This window comes from Syngnathus acus, chromosome 10 (assembly GCF_901709675.1).
Source record: "Syngnathus acus chromosome 10, fSynAcu1.2, whole genome shotgun sequence".
Taxonomy (NCBI): Eukaryota; Metazoa; Chordata; class Actinopteri; order Syngnathiformes; family Syngnathidae; genus Syngnathus; species Syngnathus acus.
The window spans coordinates 27145332-27171723 of record NC_051095.1 but is presented as its reverse complement, the minus strand read 5'-3'; the positions used below and the strand labels follow the sequence as shown (position 1 = coordinate 27171723).

The following is a 26392-nucleotide window of genomic DNA, read 5'->3' as shown; positions in this document are numbered from 1 at the left end:
CAGAAACGTCAACATCTGTCTGACAGATCTGGGCTTTGGGGCTGTTCTTATAGCCTCCAAATGGCCATCAGAAATACGTCTCAATCCGCGCGATATTTTCTGGCCCAAATAGTCAACCTGCAATTGGCAGTATTGGAGTTTTTTCTGTGACACCTTGTGGCCCTTCTCCGCGAGAATTTGCAACAATTTGATTGAATCTTTGTGACACGTCTCTACGTCTGATGCACAGACAATAATGTCATCCACATATTGAATGACGGTGCTCTGCACCTGCCGTTCCAACCCTTCAAGATCATCTCTTAGCACTTTGTTGAACACATGGGGGCTATGTTTATAGCCCATCGGAAGTCTCTGGTACTGATAGAACTGACCCTTGAATGTAAAACCAAAAAGTCCCTGCGATTCGCGGCTGAGTGGGACGCTTAAAAAAGCGCCACACAAGTCCACCACCGTGAAGCATCCCGGGTCAGGCGGAATTTGTGTCAGCAAGGTGTGTGGGTCCGGCACATCAGCTACTTTATCAACCACCACCTCGTTCACCGCCCGAAGATCATGTACCAGCCGGTGGGAATTGTCTGGCTTCTTCAACGGCAATATTGGCGTGTTGCTAAGAGGCGTTTGTGTAATTGTCAACACGTTTGCCACAAGCAGTCCTTCAATCTGTGTCTCAATCCCCCGCACTGCTTCCTCCTTCAGTGGGTACTGTGTTTTCCACGGAGGCTTGCAGCCAGGCCGAAGATCCACTCTTACTGGTGGTGCTGACTTTACAAGTCCAATGTCCGTACTATGGCGTGACCACACATAATCGGGCACCTGTTGTAGCATCTCCTCTTGGAGACGGTCCGCTGCCACACTAAGGACGGATTCGTGCGACAGCTGCACCGTTTGAGGTCGTCCGTATCCTTGTGCTGAAATCATGATCTTCATAAATCGTCTATCATCACTCACCCACAGAGCATTGTTCTCCTTTAGTGGGACAAATTTGAGTGTCTCCGCCTCCATCATCATCTCTCCCACATTTTGCTGCTCACAGTCCTCTGACACCATCAAGGTCACGTGGGGGACGCTGTCCTTGACTTTGAATTCCTTGTTGAGGTATCCGTCATTGTGCATCTTCATGGCCACTCCCTGTGGTCCCAGGATGATGCAGGTTCCGTTTAGTTGCACTTCGCGGGGTTGTCGCTGCAACCACTCTTCCGCTTGGGACTGTGTTGAGTCTTTGGAGTACTGGAGCGTGCAGTGAGACGGATATTCGGGGACCCTTGCTCCATAGGTGTTGGCATAAATGAACCTTTCCCATTTCCTGAAAGGCTTCAACAGGTCATTGCTGATGTCGCCGATCCAGAACACTGTAGGCGTACTTTCTCTGAGTTTTGACTGCATCAGCACCTTATGGCATGTCTCGTGTGAGACCTCGACCACACAACCATCAGGAGAACACTTTATGGTGCAGTTCAATCTGCACAGGGCGTCTCTGCCTAGGAGGGCAATGGGGGTACGGTCCGATACCAAAACTGGTATGTTTATTGTTTGATCTTTTCAGCAGAGCTTTACTGGTCTCGTGGAAGGGATCAGCTGTTTTATACCCTCGAACCCTATTGTCCGTACGAAATGACCGGACATGGGGAGATGAATAGCGTCTTCAGGCCGGACGCAAGTAAAAGCCGCTCCGCTGTCAACCATTGCTGTCAACGGTTGATTGTTTACTTTCACTGTTATTGTTGGCTCTCGTTCCGGACCTGACACTACCAGCTGACATCCCCCCTCTGGGCCCACCGGGCACCTCTAGAATCCAGGTTCCGGGCCTCCAAAAGGGTTCACCGGGCCCTGGGGTTTTGGGGGATGTTGGCTGTACTCCCCTCCAAAGCCTCCTCTGGTGGGCATGCTGCAGTTGCGGGCCCAGTGTCCTACTTGGCCACAGTTATAGCAAGCGTCAGACCTCTGTCCCGGGCCCCCTGTGGGTTTCGACTTTCCTGCCCTTCCCCTGCCTCCACGCCCTCTGGTGCCCCAGGACTGCATTTGGTTGTGCCCCCATTGGGGTGCTAGACTGACGGGCACTGCCATGGCCACCTGCGGTGGTTGGCCAGAGGGCTGCGGGGGCTGCAATAAGATCTGTTGGGGTGGGGTTTGTCCCATGACCATCTGCTTCTTCTCCTTTTTACTGTCCGCGAGCTGCACCTGATTCAATCTTCTCACCACCTCCTGATCCTGTTCTTTTTGAGCCAGCTCTTTCTTCCTGAACCATTCAACTTGATGCGCTATGTGATCGGTGAACACATTAGTGGCCATGCTCCCCAACCCCACAACTTCGGACAATTTGCTCCTCACCGGCAGGGGCAGACCCATCTGGATCTTCCCTCGCAAGATACCTTTCTCCATTTGGGTCGTGTCGGGGTCATTCCCTGTGACATGTCTCCAAGTCTGATAAGCTCTTGCCACGTATGAGCGGGGGTTCTCTGTAGGTCCCAGGGGCTCGAGTACAATATTGTCCGGGTTCACATTGGTCGGGTACGCTGCCTTCAGTGCTCCCCACATCTGGCCCCGGACTGCTGCGAACAGTTCAGAGTCATTTGCTGCCGTTGTGGCGAAGCGTTGAAGTCCTGCCTTCCCCAAGACGTCCCTCATGTCATGAACTCCTATGACATTGGCCAATAGCATCTTAATGTCTCCCACTGCAAACTGGGTTCCCACCATACATTCCTCCAACTTGGAGATCCACAGGTGCGCTCCGTCTTGGATTGTAGGCAACTTTTCGAGGACAGCTGACATATCCGAGCTCTGCCATGGCTTGTATTCCAGTTGTTGTCCTCTCACCACCACGGGCAGAATTGTGGTTGCTCGGGTTGATCCTTGCTCCCGGCCAAAAGGTGTCCCTGGCATTTTGGACGCCACTTTTTTCAACTCAAGCTTGGCCACCTCTAACTTTTGCAACTGTTCCTCTAGATCCTCCTGCTCTCTTGTTTCCACGCTCCATTCTAACTCCTCCAAGCATTGTTCTTTTCTGGCTTCAATGCTCCTTAAAGCGGTCCTTCTCCAGTCCTCCAAGGCAACTGGGGTGGAGCGTGAAGTAGGCACAGGGCATTCATCTCCCCAGCTGTCCTCGCAGCTTCCGCTCTCCGTACCGCTTACATCTTTCCTTGCTCTTGTCTTTTTCCCTGGGGTGCGTCCTTTTTTCTCCGCTCTTCTCAAAATGCTTTTGATTACGGGGTCGTAGCCCCCCGCTTCTCCTTCTGTGTCGCTCTGGCTATCATCCTGTAGCTCCCTCTTGGTGGACCCTTGTCTCCCTTCTGTCGCATGTCGAGTTTTATTCTTCTTATGGGTCAGGCTAGGACGCATAACAATGGTGGTCCTAGCTCTTCCGGTTTCGACAATGCCCTTGTCTTCGGTCTCCAACTGATAGCTACCTTCTTGGTTAACTATCGGGAGTTGCGGATAGACATCACGTTTATCACTCACATCGTACGGCGGGGGGCTCTTAACCGGGGCGACATGTGAGAAAGGTGTATTAACTTTTTCCATTAGCTTCCTAGCTTCTTCCACATTCTTCAGTACATCAGCTGTGATTTCCTCTTTTTTCTGTTTGAGCTCCTGATCCAATTTTTGTCCCTGTTCGTCAAATATTTTCAACAATCCCAATTCCAATTCCCTTTTTTCCTTTCTCTTTTCCCCTTTTTGTCCTTTTTTGACTCCTGCTTTGTATGTTGATACGAGTACACGTATAATCTCAATTACTTCCCGGTTAAAAGTCCCTTCCACCGGCCAAGGCCTCTCAATGTCAGGCCATCTCTTGTTCCATTTGTTCAAAATTTCTTTAACCCCTTTGATAAGCGGGTTATTTTTCAACACAACCTCTATGGGGGTCACTGTTGGACTGGTAAGGCTCCTGTCCCCCAATTTCTTTTTATTTAACAATCAGAAAATAATCAAGCACCAGAGGTAACAAAAACACATAAGACAATGCAATCAGATTTTGCCAACTTCAGATGTTATACACGACCGTTAGACAAGAATGTTGGTCTGATATGTATTTGGTTCCGTATATTTATGACCACCCAATCCCCGTGCTAAGATTAAAAAATTCAAGATGTCACCTGTTTGAAAAACAACCGTACATCAGTTTATGTCGATCAGTCTGTTGTCAAGCCCGCTATGTAATCCCTTGTTCCCGAGTGAAAGTAACACACAAGAGTTTGTGGACAAAATCACACTGGCCTTAAGAATTTGGGTGCAGCGCTCCACGAAGCTTTTCCTCAGACGACCCGGAAGTTCCGTCCGTGTCTGTTTGTCCTCTGGGAGGAGACGTGTGCATCCACCGTCTCGTATTTGTTATGCAAACAGGAGAAATAGAAGTCTTGTTCAAGTTAATGTAATCTCTCAATTTCTCATTAGTTGCCAGATGGACTAGGGGCGCTGGCCGCTCTCGACAGGATCCCTCATAATTTACGAGCGAACCCCCCTTTCTTCACTTTCTCCCTCCTATCGGTCTTGGGCCGAATGTGTGGCGTCCTGCCATAAATCACTGCCCGCCACGGCCCAACTCTTTTCTTAAGACACACAGGTACACATACATTAGTATTTTAATGAGTATTGCAAGCATGTCTCTCTCTTACCTATTTGCAAACTGTTAAACATTAGTGCCAGTGATGTTTCAGTTTCAATCATGCACGTTCGCTGTTGGTCATGCACCCTTTGCTCATCAACATTTGATCTCCCCTCGTCTTGTCTCAGTTCTCATCGACATTGACTTCTCCCGGGGGGGGGGACCCAGCCCCGCCTTTGCGGGCTCCTCGGCACAGCGCCCCCTGACAAGGGGGGGTCAGCGTATCAATGTTGACGCCACGGTCTGGCCAGGCCCGCGCGTCTCGCCGGCCCCCACCCCTGCCGGTATAGCGCCATTCCGCACCTCGGAGCACACCGGGCCCCCTCCTTTCTTGGACATTCTCTGATTCATGCCGTCTTCCTCCCCCCATGCGTGTGCACATAAACGCACACACACCGGGCGCGCACACAACCGCACATGCACACACGCATCCACGCGCACGCACGCACGCTCAATACACAAAGCGCGCACATAGAGCTCATACGAACGACGACAACTGACAGAAACTTTACAGACATCACGCACGAACATAGAACACAGACAAAGGGATTCGAATTCATCTCTCATGTAGCTTCTTACTAACCGCTTCCGTGCGGTTTGGTCATTCTGTGGCTTCCTACCGTGCGCAGGTGCACTTACAAACATGCCCTTTGCACTTCTTGTCTTTGTTTCCCCTAAGAGCGCTTTGCGTTTCCCCTTATACTGCAGATTTTTAACTTCAGTGTGCACACAAATTACTTTTCATACATGGTATACCAATATTAAACCCCCTGAGGCCTGTTGGATTTTGTCCACAATTTAGGGAGCGCTATCTGCGCCTCACGGCAAAAGCCATTGCCAATCACCTGTTATCCAATTCACTCACTGCGTGCTCGTTTAATTTCTTCAGATTTAGGAAAATGCAAAGACACTGAAGCAGAAATTAGACTTACACAGGTTGGTTGAGTTCAATCATAATTCTTGTTAAGAAAGCTCTGTTTTCAGGAAAGTACAATACAGCGCTGGGCCCTTCAAGAGCGGAAAGTCTCCATTCAGAAAAGGCAACGTTCAAGGTTCTTTGGTTAGCTTATATTCAGTTGCACAGGCCGGTGTGGGGCGAGTTTGATGGGTGATGAGTCGTTGGGGTGGGGCGAGTTCGCAGTAGAGTTTGATTCAATGGGAGTGGGTGCTGGTTCTGGACGATTCGGTGTGTGTGTGGGGGCTGTTGTCTTCCATCCCGTCTTTCGGCCTTGGTGATCATCTTTGGCCGAGTCCTTGGCTGTCTCCCTCTGGCACCAGCTGGTTTTTATCTCCAAGTGACCTTCCTGTAAACATTCTGCTCCATTCCTACACTGTCGCACCTCATCCATTCGTCATTCTTTCAATTTTGTCATTTTGTACGGAATTATGTGAGCTTTTGGGCTGTGACATCATCAATTTATTAATGTTCCCTGACGATGCAAAGTTTGTTCTTTTGATACTCATGTCTTTGCTTACATCATTACATTCTTAGTTTAATCATGCTTCCGCACGTATCTCTTCTTTGTTAAGCAAAATATTTCCCTCTGTGCAGAGCGTTCAGTAGTAATCGAAAAGCTGGCGTCTCACATTTAGGCGACATAGGACGTTTAGTCAAAACACAAGATATAATCAAGTACTGAACGGTCAAGACGACTCTGGCCGTGTCCATGATTTAGAGAACAAACATCAGGCATGCATTACACAGTTCCTTAATGGTCATTAAGCTATTTAAGCAACATATCAAAAGACATTTATATTGCAGTGCACAGAAATACATATTGAATCGTGAAGTTGTAGCAACCTCTGTTATTATCTTATATTAAAGAATGTCTAGTTATGTCTGCTTTATTGGTTGACTCCATGAATATACTTGTCTGCTTATATACTTTATCCAAAGAGATGTGAGCGTATCTGTTATTGTGGCTAGGCGGGTTTTGTGTCTTTTGACCCTATTCCTTCACACCCTCTGTTGACCTCAGTTTAACTGAGGTCACCACAAACCCATATGTGTTCGTACTCCCTCTGTCGGCCCACCACGTCCCTCTGTGGAGCCGCTTCAAGTCCCTCTGTGGGGCCGCCAATGAGTGAGAAAAATAAATATAGATAAAATTCATACCCAGACATTTGTAAAAGATGGAGAGGGGAAAGGCAATTGGCCTAGACGACATTCCAGTGACAGCATGGAACTATCAAGGAGAGATGGCAGGGGAGATTCTTAAAAAGCGAGAAGATTCCCGAAAGAAGTGGAAGATGAAAACGAAAACGTGAGAGAAAAATACATAAACAAATAACGAAATACATACATACATCTATACATGCACATAGACAGACAGACATCGAACAATCGCCCATTCGGTCACTCAGTCATTTGGTCTCGGTCATTCTGTCACTCGGTCAGTCAATCAATCAATCAATCAATCAATCAATCAATCTTACTCACAAGTGGTAATTAATTTGTAATAGTTTTGCAAGCAGTTTAAACTCTATTGGAATATGTGAATGTCCATATCAGTTCTATCAATTTATAATCCTACTTTACCTTTGTATAAGGCACAGGTATCAAACTCAAGGCCCGGGGGCCAGATGCAGCCAGGCACATCATTTTATGTGGCCCGCGAAGACAAATTGTGTTTCATATTCATGTGTCATTACTCGAATTGCAAATTGTCTTCACTTTTAATAATATTTTATTTTTAAATATTAGACCAGTTTTTTACTTGTCTGATTTGAAAACGAATTACTTGTTAGTTTATTTTGTAGCTTTTACTGTATATAATATGAGGTGCTCATACATTTATTTGGGGTGACAGTCATAACAGCCCTCCAAAAGAAGCTATGACTACAATGCGGCCAGGGAAAAAATTTGACACCCCTGGTATAAGGGATAGCCTTTTCAAAGCATAGTCATCGTAATTTATTCAATCTGTTGTTTGACTAACATTTAATCATTGATCAATCACGTATCTTAATTCATGCTTTTCCTCCTTTGAAGCGACTATGTACTTCAAACCCAAACGCCACCATTTTATAGGGAAAAACTTTTGTTGAATCTATTTGTTTTCGCCATAATACTCCTGCAGTCATCTTAAATGTGTTCAATTTATCAATCCCTTCCATTGTTTATCCTGCAAATGAATCACGTGAATAATGTGTTATTCAAACTTTAACGTTCATAAGTTATCCACCTGTTCCAAATTCGTTTGGAGTCTGTAGGTTATTGTTCCAATTTTTTACATTTAATACTCTCCCACCTATTTGATCCTGTTTTGAAAGGTCAACAATTTATTATAAGCTATTTTAAAACTCTCCACACTTGTTACCAGGCTTTGGCTCCATTTCACGATGTTGTCTCCCATTCACTTCATTTCTGCCGAGCTGTTTCTTCTCCTCCGTCTAGCATGTTGAAGACTTAAAAACCATCAAATCTGAAAACACTTAAAATCTCACAATTCCCCCCTTTGTTTTTTATTTTTTTTTTTTATTTTTTTTTTTTTATTTGTTTATTATTTTTTTTTTTCCCTTTTTACACATTCTAAAAAATGTGTCATAATGGTTAAAAAGCAAAAATAACAATGTCCATGGTAACATACCCATCGCCAGCTGGACTTCGGTGTACCTCCAGATGCCATCCTGGCCTGGAATCACCAATTCTCAGTCCCTGAAACTCGACTGGCAGCATCTCACATGGCTGTATGAACAAAAGCCATCACCCTCCTGTAGCTGTGCATGCAGCTCTCCGGACAATAAACATCCATAATACCAAAAAATAAAATTCATAATGCTAAACAAAAAAGAATCCACACACGGGCGCATGTCAAACGTGTGAAATTGAAAACTGGAGCCTGCCGAGCCTGTCCTGAAAACGATCACATTTACAAACTCATTATGAAAAGTAAGGGGTTAGTTGTTAATGCATGTTCACAGACATGACACAAAATTCTCCAAGACTGCAGTTGACAACCTGCAAAGTAAACACGAGTTTAACAAATAAAGCACAATCTGCTCCCTGGGTTGCTGTTAGAGGCTGCAATACAATTAGGTAAAACATCAAAACAAAGCAAGTCATCACAAATTCCGTCACGTACATTTCGTCACACTGTCAGGTAAGTCCAGAGTTGTTGTCATACACTGTCTTGACTCAGAGTCTTGATTGTCAATGCTGGTATTGTCACGTCTGGTCATAATCTTGAATTGGGCCTTCTCCATTGAAGTCTTTTGTTGTCAATGGTGCCCCAGAGTAATCCTAAACCCATATTTAGTCCAAAATTAGCCCCGATCAATCTTGCTTTTTCAAATCTGTAGTATCTTTATATTTTTCAGGTGAGAGGAATGTTATCCTCTGCTGTGATCACATCACCCCAACTTTGAATCATGTTAACCATTCACAATACACCAACACCACAAGCACAGACTTGACATTCATACACCATTACAGACGAACTGTCATCCCACAACACACACATAAAAACGTACAATATTAAATTGTAAAAGGAACCATCCCTACGCAAAATTTTCTCAATTAAAATTTCCCTTTTTTATTTTAAATCCAAAATTAATATCTAATTGTCTGGTCTCCTGTCCTCTCATCGTTTGCCAATATGCAGAATGCTGGAACATGATTTAACTCCCCATTTAGTTTGCTCACATCTCACACTTAGACTATTTGACACTTTGTGTGGAGCTGTAACTTCAATATTTCCACCTTCCCATATTTCTTCCACTAAACAGTTCCATTTTGCTTTCAGTTTAAATTCATCCCTCCAAATAACTACCTCTGGCAAAGAACCAAAAAATTATAGAGCACTCCCTTTTACTGTTACCTAGTTCCTTCATTCATCTCCTCACAAGCATTACTGACCCTCCTAAAAATAATGATACTAAAAATAATGTTTAAAAAAAACAATATACACAGCTTCTTCCTGCCACTTACACTATCACCTTGAAGATTATCGTTCTCATTTTTGTTGATGCCAATTCTTAGAATCAAAAGAAATGCTTACTCTTGATAATGGAGTCACGCTAAATCACAAATTTTGAAACCTTCTTCCATGTTCCCCCTTTGTACCTATCAAAACCAATTAGAAATATTTTTGCTGTCATGATCATCATTGTGGCCTTCACACTTATTGTTCCTGTACTTTAAATTGTCAATTTTTGTACATTTGAAGCCCTTTGAGACTTGCTTGTGGGCTATATACGTAAATAAACTTGACTTGCCTTGACTTTATTATTATTCAACTTCTTCTGCATTCTTCTGCCTCTTTTTTATTTATTTATTTATTCTTTATTTTTTTTATTTTTATTTTTTTTTTTATTATTATTTTTTTTTAGCTTAACTACTTCTACAAATTCATCTGATTCACTTTTAACACATTCCAAATATTCATGCCAAATATTCTAAATATTTACGGTTTTCGAGAAATTTACAAATTTTAAGCCAATATTTCACCAGCCCCTTATGACGAAAAAAATTAATGGATCACGTTTTCCCTCGCCCGGACGCGGGTCACCGGGGCCCCCCTCTGGAGCCAGGCCTGGAGGCGGGGCTCGAAGGCGAGCGTCTGGTGGCCGGGCCTTCGCCCATGGGGCCCGGCCGGGCTCAGCCCGAAAAGGAAACGTGGGTCCCCCTTCCCATGGGCTCACCACCTGTGGGAGGGGCCAAAGGGGTCGGGTGCATTGCAAGCTGGGCGGCGGCCAAAGGCAGGGACCTTGGCGGTCTGATCCCCGGCTGCAGAAGCTGGCTCTTGGGACATGGAATGTCACCTCTCTGGCTGGAAAGGAGCCCGAGCTGGTGTGCGAGGCAGAAAAGTTCCGACTAGATATAGTCGGACTTGCCTCCACGCACAGTTTGGGTTCCGGTACAAGCCCTCTCGAGAGGGGCTGGACTCTCTTCCACTCTGGAGTTGCCCACGGTGAGAGGCGTCGAGCAGGTGTGGGTATACTTATTGCCCCCCGGCTGGGCGCCTGCACATTGGGGTTCACCCCGGTGAACGAGAGGGTAGCCTCCCTCCGCCTTCGGGTGGGGGGACGGGTCCTGACTGTTGTTTGTGTCTATGCACCAAACGGCAGCTCAGAGTACCCACCCTTCTTGGAGTCCCTGGAGGAAGTGCTGGAGAGCGCTCCTTCTGGGGACTCCGTCGTTCTACTGGGTGACTTCAATGCTCACGTGGGCAATGACAGTGAGACCTGGAAGGGCGTGATTGGGAGGAACGGCCCCCCCGATCTGAACCCGAGCGGTGTTCTATTGTTGGACTTCTGTGCTCGACACGGATTTTCAATAATGAACACCATGTTCAAACATAAGGGTGTCCATGTGTGCACTTGGCACCAGGACACCCTAGGCCGCAGTTCGATGATCGACTTTGTAGTCGTGTCATCGGATTTGCGGCCGCATGTTTTGGACACTCGGGCGAAGAGAGGGGCGGAGCTGTCAACTGATCACCACCTGGTGGTGGGTTGGCTCCGATGGTGGGGGAAGATGCCGGTCCGACCTGGCAGACCCAAACGTTCTGTGAGGGTCTGCTGGGAACGTCTGGCGGAATCCCCTGTCAGGAAGAGCTTCAACTCCCACCTCCGGCAGAGCTTTTCCCACGTCCCGGGGGAGGCGGGGGACATTGAGTCCGAGTGGACCTTGTTCCGCGCCTCCATTGTTGAGGCGGCCGACCGGAGCTGTGGCCGTAAGGTCATTGGTGCCTGTCGTGGCGGCAATCCCCGAACCCGCTGGTGGACACCGGCGGTAAGGGATGCCGTCAAGCTGAAGAAGGAGTCCTATCGGGCCGTTTTGGCCTGCGGGACTCCGGAGGCAGCTGACAGGTACCGGATGGCCAAGCGGAACGCGGCTTCGGCGGTTGCTGAGGCAAAAACCCGGGCGTGGGAGGAGTTCGGCGAGGCCATGGAGAATGACTTCCGGACGGCTTCGAGGAAATTCTGGTCCACCATCCGGCGTCTCAGGAGGGGGAAGCAGTGCAACGTCAACACTGTTTACAGTGGAGATGGCGTGCTGCTGACCTCGACTCGGGACGTCGTGTGTCGGTGGGGAGAATACTTCGAAGACCTCCTCAATTCCACCGACACGCCTTCCATTGTGGAAGCAGGGCCTGGGGACTCTGAGGCGGACTCTCCAATCTCTGGGGTTGAAGTCACTGAGGTAGTTAAAAAACTCCTCGGTGGCAAGGCCCCGGGGGTGGATGAGATCCGCCCGGATTTCTTAAGGGCTCTGGATGTTGTGGGGCTGTCATGGCTGACACGTCTCTACAGCATCGCGTGGACATCGGGGACAGTGCCTCTGGATTGGCAGACTGGGGTGGTGGTTCCCCTCTTTAAGAAGGGGGACCGGAGGGTGTGTTCCAATTACAGGGGAATTACACTCCTCAGCCTCCCTGGTAAGGTCTATTCAGGGGTGCTGGAGAGGAGGGTCCGTCGGGAGGTCGAACCTCGGATTCAGGAGGAACAGTGTGGCTTTCGTCCTGGCCGTGGAACAGTGGACCAGCTCTTCACCCTCAACAGGATCCTCGAGGGTGCATGGGAGTTCGCCCAACCAGTCCACATGTGTTTTGTGGACTTGGAGAAGGCGTTCGACCGTGTCCCTCGGGAGGTTCTGTGGGGGGTGCTTCGGGAGTACGGGGTACCGAGCCAACTGATAAGGGCGGTTCGGTCCCTGTATCACCGATGCCAGAGTGTGGTCCGCATTTCCGGCAGTAAGTCGGATTCGTTCCCAGTGAGGGTTGGACTCCGCCAAGGCTGCCCTTTGTCACCGATTCTGTTCATAATTTTTATGGACAGAATTTCTAGGTGCAGCCGAGGCGTTGAGGGTGTCCGGTTTGGGGACCTCAGCATCGCGTCTCTGCTTTTTGCAGACGACGTTGTGCTGTTGGCTTCTTCAGGCCGTGATCTCCAGCTCTCACTGGAGCGGTTCGCAGCCGAGTGTGAAGCGGTCGGGATGAGGGTCAGCACCTCCAAATCCGAGTCCATGGTCCTCGATCGGAAAAGGGTGGAATGCCCTCTCCGGATCGGGGATGAGATCCTGCCCCAAGTGGAGGAGTTTAAGTATCTTGGGGTCTTGTTCACGAGTGAGGGGAGGATGGAGCGCGAGATCGACAGGCGGATCGGTGCAGCGTCGGCAGTAATGCGGACTCTGTACCGGTCCGTCGTGGTAAAGAGAGAGCTGAGCCAAAAGGCAAAGCTCTCAATTTACCGGTCGATTTACGCTCCTACCCTCACCTATGGTCACGAGCTATGGGTCGTGACCGAAAGAACGAGATCCCGGATACAAGCGGCCGAAATGAGTTTTCTCCGCAGGATGTCCGGGCTCTCCCTTAGAGATAGGGTGAGAAGTTCGGTCATCCGGGAGAGACTCGGAGTAGAGTCGCTACTCCTCCACGTTGAGAGGAGCCAGATGAGGTGGCTCGGGCATCTCATCAGGATGCCTCCTGGACGCCTCCCTGGGGAGGTGTTCCGGGCATGTCCCACCGGTAGGAGACCCCGGGGACGACCCAGGACGCGCTGGAGAGACTATGTCTCTCGGCTGGCCTGGGAACGCCTTGGGATCCCCCGGGATGAGCTAGATGAAGTGGCTGGGGAGAGGGAAGTCTGGGAGTCCCTCCTGAAGCTGCTGCCCCCGCGACCCGACCCCGGATAAGCGGAAGAAGATGGATGGATGGATGGAATCTTCATGGCACATTCAACATTTCTCATTTTCTTCCTCATAATTGCTCCAATTCGCCTTCTTTCACTTTCCAATTCACCTTCTTTCACTTTCTAGATTAAAATTTCACATTTTCACTTTCAACATTGCGGTAAGATTTTGCAAAATTTCCTTTTTCCCTTGTAATTTCTAATTAATTTTTTTCATTAACTCAACCCATTTCAATTTTTTAACTGTTCATCTTATGCCTACCTATTCCAAAACTTCCCACTTTTGAAAAATGTCAAATTCTCAACTTTAAAATTCACGCCCAATTTTACAGAATACTTTCTATATTTTCATCCATTTTCTGACCACTTCAACACGTTCCAAATTTAAACACAATCTTGTAGCATTCCCCGAATTTTTATTCAGCCTCTTCGCCTTCACATGCAATTTCTACAGAAATGACAAATTCTAATTATTATTGTTAATCCTCCGTGACCCTCGTAAGGACGAGCCGCACCAGTAATGGATGGATGGATGGATTGTTAATCCCAACCCCAAGTACCTATCATAAATTGCCATTTAAATCAATTGTCGCAAGGGTCATGTCACTGTATTTGTTATTTAAAGCCCTACTGTATCCTTTTTTAATTAAGTAGTGCCCTGTATTACTATTTTGCTGACTATCCAAAATTCCAACTTTCTTATGGCCCCTTACCCCTTCAAACTCAAATATGCATCCTATAAATCAGTCGCAATTGATGTGTAATTAAATTCTGTCGTTTCGATAAAGGTCAATTAAGTTTAGCAATTCAGCCTTCTTTTGCCCGAATCCAAATTTTCACCGGTCCAATTATAAAATTTCATTATTTCAATTAGATTCCTCATGTCTTTGAAATGCTATGTTACATATAGAAATTTATGATTCAAATGATTTAATTTCTATCGATCAATGCACACTTTGCAAAGATTCTGATCACGCTGTCGTATGATTTGTTATTATTAGTGCATCTTCACTGTCCATATCGATGTATTTTGTTTTTTATCCCCGTTTCAATGTCAATAAGCAGCCTTATTATTCCCTCTTTTATCAAAACTCCTCAGATATGTCCGCCCCAGCACCCAAACACACTTCCATCCCTTTTGTCCCTTACTCCACCAACTTTGTAATGGTTCAGCAGTCTTTAGCAATGTTTCCAGTTTGACTTCATGTGCCTCGTGCAAGTCTTTAGCAGCCTCTCCTCTTAGATTCTCATGATGATGACTCAGGGCTGGATTGTCCGCCATTCTCAAATGCGTCCATCTTGTTTTTGTTCTTTCAGTCCATTTTCTTTTTGATCTGCAACTGTGTGTATTCCACCAACTGTATGGTTCTTGTCCTGTGAAGAGCTGTGCTTGCCCCCTTCAAGCATGATAATAGTTCCCGTTGTTCTCCCAAAGGTCAAAGGTGTCTCATGACCAGGGACAGTCCTCTGTTGATTTTGAGACAGCCAGTGGAGTACGAGGACTCAGTTCAGGACTTGTGCCACACGCTAGGGCAGAACACACTGGGACACAAATTTCACAAAACTATCTTCGTGTTATCAGTCTTCCTGTGTAGTATTTGTTCCTTACACCCCAAATCTTCCTCTTAACATTTTGTCTCCTACCAGTTGCGCACACTCATCATCTTACTATCAAGCCGCCCTTATCAAATGCTTTTTTTTTTTTTTTTTTCTGAGTAATCCATCCACCCGACCCATTAACACAGCTAAAATCCTCGTTCCAGTGTTTATCATCAAATAAAGTTCCGAAATCCTTTGTATTAAACTGTAATGTAATTTAACAATCTACCAACATGGTTGTATATGCGGTGAATGTTATTGTTCAATCTATGGGTCATACAGCGCCTGTGTTCCAAATATGACACTCCTCCTTGATTTACCATCTCATATGTTATTGTTGTCAGCAGCGCTAAATGATAGTGCTTGGAAGTGAACATCTTATCGCCCAATTTAAAACACATGCCACATTTGAGCTAGTATTTATTCATTTATTTATTTGCCATCCTCATGTTAGCTGGCATATGTCAGAATTAAAATGTAATTTTGCTTTTAATTTTAAGTCTTTCTGAATTGCTATATCCTTACTGCACCGAGATAAACTGTTAAATATATCTTTAAAAACAAACAAAAACAATCTCTGCTCCTGCACAGACTCTTAAAAGTGGCACCCAAATGCCAGCTTACAACTCAAACCTCCTCCTTCACTCTCACATTTTTGATAAAACAGTCTATTTATCTAGACACTGTCATCACGTACTAAATAATGGCCTCCAAATATAATGTTGTTGCTGTGGTCCCTCAAAACATGTGACTAGAATTTGGACAATTATTAACCCCCATCAATTGATCAATTATCTCCTCACTAAATTCCTAGCCTGTTAACCTATCTGCATAAAGAAAACATTTACAATGCAGGCGATAAGAAAATAACAAGGAACACCTGAACCCTAACCCAAGAACACAAAGAAAACATAACAATAAACAAAATAAACCCAAGTACTCCAAATATTTCCTCATTAAAATTTTAGCCTTTTTGTGCAGAGCACCATTGATTTCTCATCATTGACCTAATTTTATCCTTAATTTAATCCCAATCACAAATGCCCCCTACTCAATAATTTACTTGGTGTTCTTTTAATAAAAAGTGCCCCCTTGCAATGTCGTTTTTATTTGTTGTTTTTAACAACAAAAGTGATTCAAATCTTTGATTTATTCTTACATGTAACCACCTTGCATAGTCTAATGTCCTAATCGATCAATAATTCCTCCTAAATTTAACATCTGCAATCACAATTTATGTAATTTGATCCAATTCAATAATGCCTGTTCTCTCTTACTCTCACATTTTTTATGAGGGTTGGGCACTCTCCTTTTTGGACCAGTTTCTGCCCACAACCCTCAGATTATTCTATAATTTCTAATTTTTACATTTAACAATGCAAATCTGATAAACCATTGTCTAGCACACCATCTTCGTGCAACATTTTAGCCCAATTCCATCATTTATAACAAACTGATACACAAAGACAAACATAGATAACACACGGGCCCACAACATAGACATGACAATCTTCCCAGTTGATGACAAGGGGGGGGGCAACCGAAGTGTGGAGAGCCTCACCACCACCACGTCGCACAATGCAACCCCCCACCTCTGTCCAGAATATGCATTTGTGCCCACCTGACCGTTTGGCCCAAACTTTAGAGCCGCACCCTTTTGAAAACAAAAATGGTTACAGTTTAACCCCACCACACAATGGGATATAACCTTCATGCTAATTATATCTATACATTCTTTATCAAATTATTTTTAAGCCATTTTTCTGACTCCAACTCACATGACAAAACATATAAATCAACAATTTTATACAAATCAACTTATTGTTCTTCATGAACCACAAATCATCACTTCCACCCCATGAACAGCACCACCACAACTAATCACTCACTTCTCTAGCTGCGTCGCTGTCCCATCTGACAGTCAAGCCTGCTTTCCACACAATATCATCATAGACACACTTCAACAATTATGTAGCGACCTGGTTAACCCAGTTAGCCTTCGCCCTAGACAACAATATAAGTCTATAAGGTCGCACTATTGAGGTCGCCAGGCATCTGTCCTGCTATATCAGCGATGCCTTCACCTTTTTTTTTTTTTTTCTTTTTCACGAGTCCCCGACTCGTATTGGTGGCCTGGCCGATCCAATCGACCCTGACCTTAGGCAACAGTACAAAGTCCCTAAGCGTCTACTATTGAGGCCACTCCGGTGCCTATATGCTAGTCACTGGCACCCCACAGGTTCTCCACGGTGTGAGTTTCCTTCGCTGATCAGACGAAGTCCTCACCACCTTTCTCTTTTTCTTTTCCACAAAATGTCACTTTTTCACCAGTTCCCATACAAGCATAAATGTAATATATACATACAACCACAATTCCTGAACACAGAGCTAAAATTATTAATTTTTAATTTTAATTTTACTCCGCTTTCACTCCACAACATTGCTGAACTGGGAGATTTTTATAAAAAAAGTTCCCCCTTACCTTTTGTGTTGATCGGACTGCAATATTGTTGAGCAAGAGCGGAGATGGAAGAATCCTTCCTGGAGCATGCACTTTCCCTTCTGAAGAAATCACGTCGGATGGTCACCATTTGTTGGATTTTGTCCACAATTTAGGGAGCGCTATCTGCGCCTCACGGCAAAAGCCATTGCCAATCACCTGTTATCCAATTCACTCACTGCGTGCTCGTTTAATTTCTTCAGATTTAGGAAAATGCAAAGACACTGAAGCAGAAATTAGACTTACACAGGTTGGTTGAGTTCAATCATAATTCTTGTTAAGAAAGCTCTGTTTTCAGGAAAGTACAATACAGCGCTGGGCCCTTCAAGAGCGGAAAGTCTCCATTCAGAAAAGGCAACGTTCAAGGTTCTTTGGTTAGCTTATATTCAGTTGCACAGGCCGGTGTGGGGCGAGTTTGATGGGTGATGAGTCGTTGGGGTGGGGCGAGTTCGCAGTAGAGTTTGATTCAATGGGAGTGGGTGCTGGTTCTGGACGATTCGGTGTGTGTGTGGGGGCTGTTGTCTTCCATCCCGTCTTTCGGCCTTGGTGATCATCTTTGGCCGAGTCCTTGGCTGTCTCCCTCTGGCACCAGCTGGTTTTTATCTCCAAGTGACCTTCCTGTAAACATTCTGCTCCATTCCTACACTGTCGCACCTCATCCATTCGTCATTCTTTCAATTTTGTCATTTTGTACGGAATTATTATGTCTAAATTCACAGTGCTATTGATAGAAGAGCACTGTACTTCCTGCGGAAACTCAGGCGAGCAAGTTCTCCCCCAGCCGTCATGACTACATTCTACCGTGGCACCATTGAGAGCGTCCTCTCCAGTTGTATCGCTGTTTGGGGTGGTAGCTGCACTGAATACAACATGAAGGCCCTGCAGCGCATAGGGAGCACGGCTGGTAAGATTATTGGTGCTTCACTCCCCTCCCTGATGGACATTTACACCTCCCATCTCACCCGCAAGGCGACCACGATTGTGAGTGATGAGTCACCCCGCTCACTCTTTGTTTGATCTTCTGCCCTCTGGGAAGAGGTACGGGAGCCTTTTTTTTGTTGGCGCCGCGGTAGTGGCGACACGTTTGCAGCAGCTCCGTCGACTCGTCTGTATATTGTCTCGTTTTATGTTCTTTTTTATTCTTTTTTTCTTTTTCTCAGTACTGTGTTTTCTTTTTTTACCGGGCAGAAACATGTTTGCAAAAACAGTGAGGCTGGCCCTTTTCTTTTTCCTATTTTTCACCTGGTTCATCACTCCAGCATTCACCGAAGCAGGCAGTAAACGCTCCATTGTTTACACCCGTGGTCAGCTGTTAGCCCTCTGTAGCCAAAGGAAGCTAACAGGCTACAAGCCCAATGTTTCCCCCGAGCTGAAGAGGAGGAAAAGAGGACAACGCTCGGGTGTTATGTGCCGGAAAAAGAAACGCCGCTTCAAGCCCACACTCCCCACCATCATCACCGGGAATGTGAGGTCCATTTGCAATAAGATGGATGAGCTAACGGCGCTAGCACGGCACCAACGGGAATACAGGGAATGTAGCATGCTGCTTTTCACGGAGACCTGGCTAACGGAGCAAACACCGGACTCTGCCGTCGCTCTGGACGGGTTCAACCTGATAAGGGCAGACAGGACACGAGAGAGTGGTAAGAGGAAAGAAGGGGGGCTTGCTGTGTTTGTGAACGATAGATGGTGCAACCCTGGGCACATCACTATCAAAGAGCAACTCTGCAGCGCGGACATTGAGCTGCTAGCCGTTAGCTTGAGGCCACACTACCTGCCGCGGGAACTCTCGCACGTTATCGCGATAACTGCGTATGTCCCCCCAAATGCTAATGGCGACGCAGCCCGCGATGTCCTGCACAGCAGTGTAAGCAGGCTGCAAACACAGCATCCACATGCCCTCCTTCTTATTACCGGGGACTTCAATCATGCCTCTCCTTCATCCACACTTCCAACTTTCAGCCAATATGTCACCTGCAGTACCAGAGGAAATAAAACACTGGACCTTTTTTATGCCAACCTTAAGGAGGCATATACATCATCCCCCCTCTCCCCCCTTGGAAGATCTGATCACGATCTGATCCACCTTCTCCCCGTGTATCAGCCTCTGGTGCACAGGCAACCAGCAGTCACCCACACCAGACAGATCTGGTCGGAAGAATCTCTGGAGACTCTTCAGGACTGTTTTGAGACCACGGTGTGGGACGTGTTCTGTGAGGACTACGGGGACGACATCGACGGTCTCACCAGCTGTGTCACAGACTACATTAACTTTTGTGTAGACTCCACCATACCCACCAAAACAGTCAGAGTTTTTGCAAACAGCAAACCTTGGATCACCCCTGAGATCAAAGACCTGCTCAGGGACAAAAGGAGGGTCTTTAAATCGGGAGACAGGGACCTGCTGAAAACGGTGCAGAGGGACTTGAGGAAGAAGATCAGGGAGGGGAAGAGCAACTACAGGAGGAGGATGGAAGACCAACTGCAGCGGGACGATGTCAGCGGGGTCTGGAGGAGCCTGAACACCATCTCAGGACGTAGCAACTCCAGACCTGCGCTGGACAGGGATCAGGAGTGGGTGAATGACCTGAACCGGTTCTTCAACCGGTTTGAACAACCATCCACTCCTCCCCCCACCCACCCAGCCCTGCTGAAACTTCCCCCGACTGGAGCCTCTTCTGCTCCGAGGACTCTCACCTCAACCCCGCCCCCTGCTACACCCCCTCCAAGACCCCCCAGCCCATTCTCAACTCCACCGAACCCACCAACCATCCCCCCTGCAACCCACCCCACCCCAACCAGCATGGTGCTCTCCACAGCCCAGGTGGAGAGAGGACTGGCCAGGCTCAAGGTGAAGAAGGCGACGGGTCCTGATGGCATCACCTCCAGGCTGCTCAGATCCTGCTCCGGGCAACTGTGCAGGATCGTGGAGCACATGTTCAACATGAGCCTGAGGCTGCACAGGGTACCACAGCTGTGGAAGACGTCCTGCGTGGTACCGGTGCCCAAGTCATCTCGCCCCAGTGACTTCAACCACTACCGGCCGGTGGCCCTGACATCCCACCTGGCGAAGACCCTGGAGAGGCTGGTCCTCCACCACCTGCGCCCCCTGGTGAGCTCCTCCGCCAACCCCCTGCAGTTCGCCTACCGGCCGAGCATCGGGGTTGAGGACGCCGTCATCTTCCTCATGCAGAGGTCCCTGGCTCACCTGGAGCGGGCTGGAAGTACTGTGAGGATCATGTTTTATGATTTCTCCAGTGCCTTCAACACCATCCAGCCAGAACTGCTGGGGAACAAACTGCATCATGCTGGAGCCTGCCAGCAGCTGACATCATGGGTCCTGGACTTCCTCACAAACTGTGGTCTGTTTGTGAGGACAGGAGGCCGTGTGTCTGACACGGTGGTCTGCAGCACAGGAGCTCCACAGGGGACCGTCCTGGCCCCCCTCCTCTTCACCATCTACACAGCTGACTTCACCCACCACACATCGACCTGCCACCTCCAGAGGTTCTCGGACGACTCCGCCATCGTCGGTCTCATTAACAACGGAGACGAGACAGAGTACCGAGGACTGAATCAGAGATTCGTGGACTGGTGCCAGCGGAACCGCCTCCAGATTAACTCTGGAAAAACAAAGGAGCTGGTGGTGGACTTCCGCCGGCGCAAAGACCCCCCCTCGCCGGTGAACATCCAGGGAACGGACGTAGAGATTGTGGACTCTTACAAGTACCTGGGTGTTCACCTGAACAATAAACTGGACTGGACTGGTAACACTCAGGCCCTATACAAGAAAGGCCAGAGCAGACTCCACCTGCTGCGCAGACTGAGGTCCTTCGGAGTGAGGGACGGCCTCCTGAGGACCTTCTACGACTCTGTGGTGGCGTCCGCCATTTTTTTATGGGGTGGTCTGCTGGAGCAGCGGCATCACTGCAGCGGAGAGGAAGAGGCTGGACAAGTTGGTGAAGAAAGCCGGCTCTGTCCTCGGCTGCAGTCTGGACCGGGTGGAGGTGGTGGGGGAGAGGAGGATGGTGGCTAAGCTGTCCTCCATCATGGACAACGTCTCCCACCCCCTTCATGAGACTGTCAGAGCCCTGGAGAGCTCCATCAGTGACCGGCTTCGTCACCCACGATGCACCACCGAGAGGCATCGCAGGTCCTTCCTCCCTGCTGCCATCAGACTATACAACCAGGCTAAATCACTGTAGCTAACGGACAATAATTACGTGCAATAATAACGTGCAATAACCGTGTGTAGTCATATGTGCAATATCTGTCTACCTCATACTCTTTCTACCTGCTTTTGCAGTTTTTCCTTCCCTTGCACTATTTTTTTTATCTAATAATTTCTTATCACCACTGTATATTGTGTATACTGTGTAAAAGTGTATTGTGTACATACTGTCCATATTTGTTTTTAATTATATATATCTTTACTTTTTTAAATCTTTTACCCCCTTCCCTGCATGCGTGTGTGCGTGTATGCTAAGTGTACTGCTGCTTACACAGGAGTTTCCCCATTGAGGGAATAATAAAGGACTATCTTATCTTATCTTATTTATTATGTTGTTTGTTTATTTATTATTTATTCATCACTCTTATTTATTCATTGTTTGTGCCTTCTTGTTTTTATTTTTTTGTGTTGTTTACTTGTATGTATATTGTGTACTATGTCTTGTCACCATGGGATAGTGGGAACGTAATTTCGATTTCTTTGTGTGTCTTGGCATGTGAAGAAATTGACAATAAAGCAGACTTTGACTTTGAAATGGGAGATTTTGCGACTTGCAGGCGCAATGAGAGCGGTCTGTGAGCGTGAGAATAGGCACTAGTGATGCTGAACAATGACACAATGAATCTCCTAAGCTAGATCTTCAATGCAATTCATCAGACAGACATTGACAATCTTAAGATTCCATAATTAGGGTGACCAGACGTCCTCTATTTTCCAGACATGTCCTACTTTTGAGTCCTAAAAAAATGTCCGGGGGGAATTTTGTTGGACTGACTCAAACATTATACATGTACCTGGGCAATAGAATTGCCCCTCAATTCCAGGTTTTCTGTATCGTTCGCAAATAAGTCACGCCTCAAATCTAGTCACTTTGCTACGAAGTAGGCTGGGCTGGCCAGTCTACACCGAGTGTCTATAACCAATGCCAAAACAAACAAAACAAAAATGCACGTTCACGGAGGAGTTGAATATAAACATTCCTGTGCTTTAGCCAGGGTCATGATCCTTATGAAGCCGAATAAACAATTATTATTATTATTACCAACGCCTGGCTGCATGGACTACAGACTTCCTCACCAACAGGCCGCAGTACGTGAGGTTGCATCGCTGTGAGTCTGACGTGGTGCTCTGCAGCACAGGTGTCCCCCAGGGTACGGTGCTCTGTCCTTTCCTTTTCACCCTGTACACTTCGGACTTCACCCACGACACCACACACTGCCACATCCAGAAGTTCTCCGACGACACAGCCATTGTTGGATATGTTTCTGAGGGGAACGATCTGGAATACAGGACGGTCATCAAGGACTTTGTCAGCTGGTGTGAGCTCAGCCAGCTTCAGCTGAACACCAGCAAGACGAAAGAGATGATTGTAAACTTCGGGAGGACAGCACCCCACTTCGCTCAGGTGAACATCCAGGGATCGGACATTGAGGTAGTAGAGAACTACAAATTCCTGGGTGTTCGCCTTAACAACAAAATGGACTGGACTGATCACACCCACGCCCTGTACATGAAGGGCCAGAGTCGCCTCCACCTGCTGAGGAGACTGAGGTCCTTCGGTGTGTGCAGGGCTCTCCTCAGGACCTTCTATGACTCTGTGGTGGCCTCAGCCATCCTCTACGCTGTGGTCTGCTGGAGAGGGGGCAGTACGGACCGGGACAGAGGGAGACTGAATAAAATGGTCAGGAGAGCGAGCTCTGTCCTGGGCTGTCCCCTGGACTCCATAGAGGTTGTGGGTGAGAGAGGATGTTAGTTAAGCTGAAATCCATCATGGACAACACCTCTCAACCCCTCCATGACATTGTGCGGTCCCTGAGCAGCTCCTTCAGCAGCAGACTATTACACCCACGTTGTAGAAAGGAGAGGTTCCGCAGGTCCTTCATTCCCACTGCTGTCAGACTCTACAACACGTGCGGCACCTGATCATGTGTTGGTTTCCTTCTGTTTCGTCTCTACCGCTACTAGTGGCACTTGTCTTTGTCCTTGTTTGTCTGTTATTTATCCATTTTTACATTTGGCATTTGTTTCTTGTATTCTTGCACCCTTATACGCTGCTGTGACAAGAACATTTCCCCACTGTGGGATAAATAAAGTTCTATCAATGAATCAAACCAAAAAACTTCTAGAAAAGTGCAGTTGCTCATTTACGTACATCTCTCATGTACATGTGACGTTGTTGTCATGGACTAATTTTTATAATACTTGACCTTCAAAACAAGCAGATCGATTTTTTTAGTTGCTTTATAAAGAGTGAAATACATTCTTTAGTTCTTGATCCTTGAGGTATTTTGACAAAAGCATGTTTTGAATACCAGTACTTAATGCAATGTCTCCTTTACGGGTACATATCTTAATAACTGCAAGTGATTTCCAAGATACAGCACATGCTAGTTAAGCGATAAATGATACTGATTGTGATCGTTCATGCCTATCACTATATAGGTGCTTGGCAACAATGACATTAGATCATTAAGGTTCAGGCAAAATTAAATGTTTTATTAACAGTATATCTTTTTTGTCAAGAATTGAAGGCCAAGTACACAAGTGCTCCCATTGTTAGACCTAAATTTAAATACACAAATGTACCAATTTTTTAGTTTATTTTTTGACAAGCGCTGTTCTTCACAGGTTCATGTCAAAAGTGAAAGCAATTCAATGCATTTGAGTGAAATGGAAACTGCAACATAATTTGGTAACAGTAAACTTTATGTATCTTCACAAAACAAGCAGTCTGAAGAAATTATAATGAAAGTATATTTTCACAAGACTGCTTGAACTAACAAGTATATGCATTTGTGACAAAACTAGGCCTCAGACGTCCTCCTCTTGATCTCATCGACGAGAACAGCTCTTGAAACATCAACCTGTTGGAAACAAGTTAAACAAAAGGAGATCATGGGATTTAGAAAGTAAATACCTTTGGTACATGGAAAAACTCAAAACACATGGTCATAGAAAACTACATTGTATCCAATAAAGACAGCCAATTCTTAATGATATAGTAATGTTAACATACACCAAACAACATCTGCACACAATAATGTTTGAAAATGCAACCTGTTGTTAGTAATTGACAGTGGTCTACAACTGCATTGCATTATACAGATTGGTTTCTAATATTTTGACCATTTCATGCAGATAGGTTCACTAATGTACTAGAAACATGTTTTATATTGGGCTGTCGCAAACAAATCTTATCAAGTATGCTATCGATTATTAGAGTAATCCCACCCCTCCTTGTGGTAGGCTCACACTGCCAAGTTGACCCTTTTCATTTATGGGGAAGTATATGATGTAAAAATAAACATATAAATAAAATAAATAAAACCGGTACCCAAGAACAGGATTGAATTATTACAGATCCGTCGCCCTGACATCTGTGGTCATGAAATCCTTTGAGAGGCTGGTGTTGAGCCACCTGAAGGACATCACAGAGCCCCTGCTCGACCCCCTGCAGTTTGCCTACCAGGCAAACAGATCGGTGGATGATGCGGTCACCATTGGATTGCAGTACTGCGCCACCTTGACACCCCAGGGGCGTACGCCAAGATCCTGTTTGTGGACTTCAGCTCGGCGTTCAACACCATCGCTCCCAATATCCTCCACCAGAAGCTCACCCAGCTCACGGTGCCTGCCTCCACCTGTCAGTGGATCACCAGCTTCCTGACCAACAGGAGGCAGCAGGTGAGACTGGGGAGCATCACATCTGACATCCGGACCACCAGCACTGGCGCCCACCCAGGGGTGTGTACTCTCCCCACTGCTCTTCTTTCTCTACACCAATGACTGCTCCTCAGGGGACTCTGTGGTGGAACTCCTCAAGTACGCGGACGACACCACTCTCATTGGACTGATCCGGGACGGGGACGAGACTGGGTACAGACAGGAGGTGGAGCGCCTAGTCCACTGGTGCAGCCAAAACCACGTGGAGCTGAACCCGCTCAAGACCGTGGAGATGACAGTGGATTTCAGGAGAGACCCATCGCCACTTCCACCCCTCACCATCGTCAGCAATGCTATTCCCACCACAGACACCTTCAAGTTCCTGGGATCCACAATCTCCTGGGACCTGACTGACCTGACTCCTGGGACTGGCTATGTAGACTCTGTCCGAAAGAAGGCCCAGCAGAGGTTGTACTTTCTGAGACATCTCAGAAAGTTCAACCTGCCACAGGAGCTGCGTAAAAACCTTCTGCACTGCCATCATCCAGTCTATCCTCTGCACCTCCGTCACTGTCTGGTTTGGATCAGCCACCAAACAAGACAAGCACAGACTGCAACGGTCAATTAGGTCTGCGGAAAATACAATCGGGACTGACCTCCCATCCGTACCTGTCCAGGACCAGGAAACATGGAAGTAACATCTCCGCAGACCCTTCACACCCTGTTTAAACTCCTCCCCTCTGGGCGGCGTTACAGAGCGCTGTACGCCAAAACCAGCAGACACAGACACAACTTCTACCCCCAGGCTGTCACTCTGATGAACTCTCACCACTCATAGAGACTCAGAGTCGTCACTGTGCAATAACATCCTGCTCTCGTCACTTAAATGTTGTTAGTTACCTGAATGTTGACAGTCACTTAAATGTACAGAAGCTGACATCAACCGGAGTCAAATTCCCTGTTTGGCATGCACAAACTTGGTCAATAAAGCTGATTCTGATCCTAGAGTGGCAGTTTGGAGAAGGCATCCTTCAAATCAGGGAACTGGAGCAGTTTGCCAAAGAAGAATGGTCTAAAATTCCAGCAGAAGATAGTAAGAAACTAATTGATTGTTACCGGAAGCATTTGTTCGCAGTTATTTTGTCTAAAAGTTGTGCTACCAAGT

At 46.7% G+C, this 26392-nt stretch overlaps 3 protein-coding genes and 1 long non-coding RNA gene across 6 annotated transcripts in view; 2 read left to right on the top strand and 2 right to left on the bottom strand.

Annotated features, from left to right (window-relative positions):
• tctn1 (tectonic family member 1) overlaps positions 1-26392 on the top strand; it is a 1200810-nt gene that overhangs the window by 277340 nt on the left and 897078 nt on the right. The window lies entirely within an intron of this gene.
• Positions 1713-3886, bottom strand: LOC119129524. The gene is made up of 2 exons (XM_037262872.1): positions 2818-3886; positions 1713-2142 (listed from the first exon to the last, which is right to left on the bottom strand). Exons 1-2 carry the CDS (start codon positions 3517-3519, stop codon positions 1786-1788), a joined length of 1059 nt encoding a protein of 352 aa, XP_037118767.1. The 5' UTR covers positions 3520-3886; the 3' UTR covers positions 1713-1785.
• LOC119129548 lies at positions 22515-23073 on the top strand. Its single transcript, XR_005099245.1, has 2 exons — positions 22515-22715; positions 22835-23073. It is a non-coding gene; the product is annotated as an uncharacterized LOC119129548 (long non-coding RNA).
• The window catches only part of hars (histidyl-tRNA synthetase), a 74093-nt gene continuing 71734 nt past the window's right edge, over positions 24034-26392 (bottom strand). For all 3 annotated transcript variants that reach the window (XM_037262859.1, XM_037262858.1, XM_037262857.1), the window contains one exon: positions 24034-24428. In XM_037262859.1, the coding sequence (XP_037118754.1) occupies positions 24369-24428 (60 nt within the window). In that variant the 3' untranslated portion in view covers positions 24034-24368. The remainder of the gene's footprint in view (positions 24429-26392) is intronic.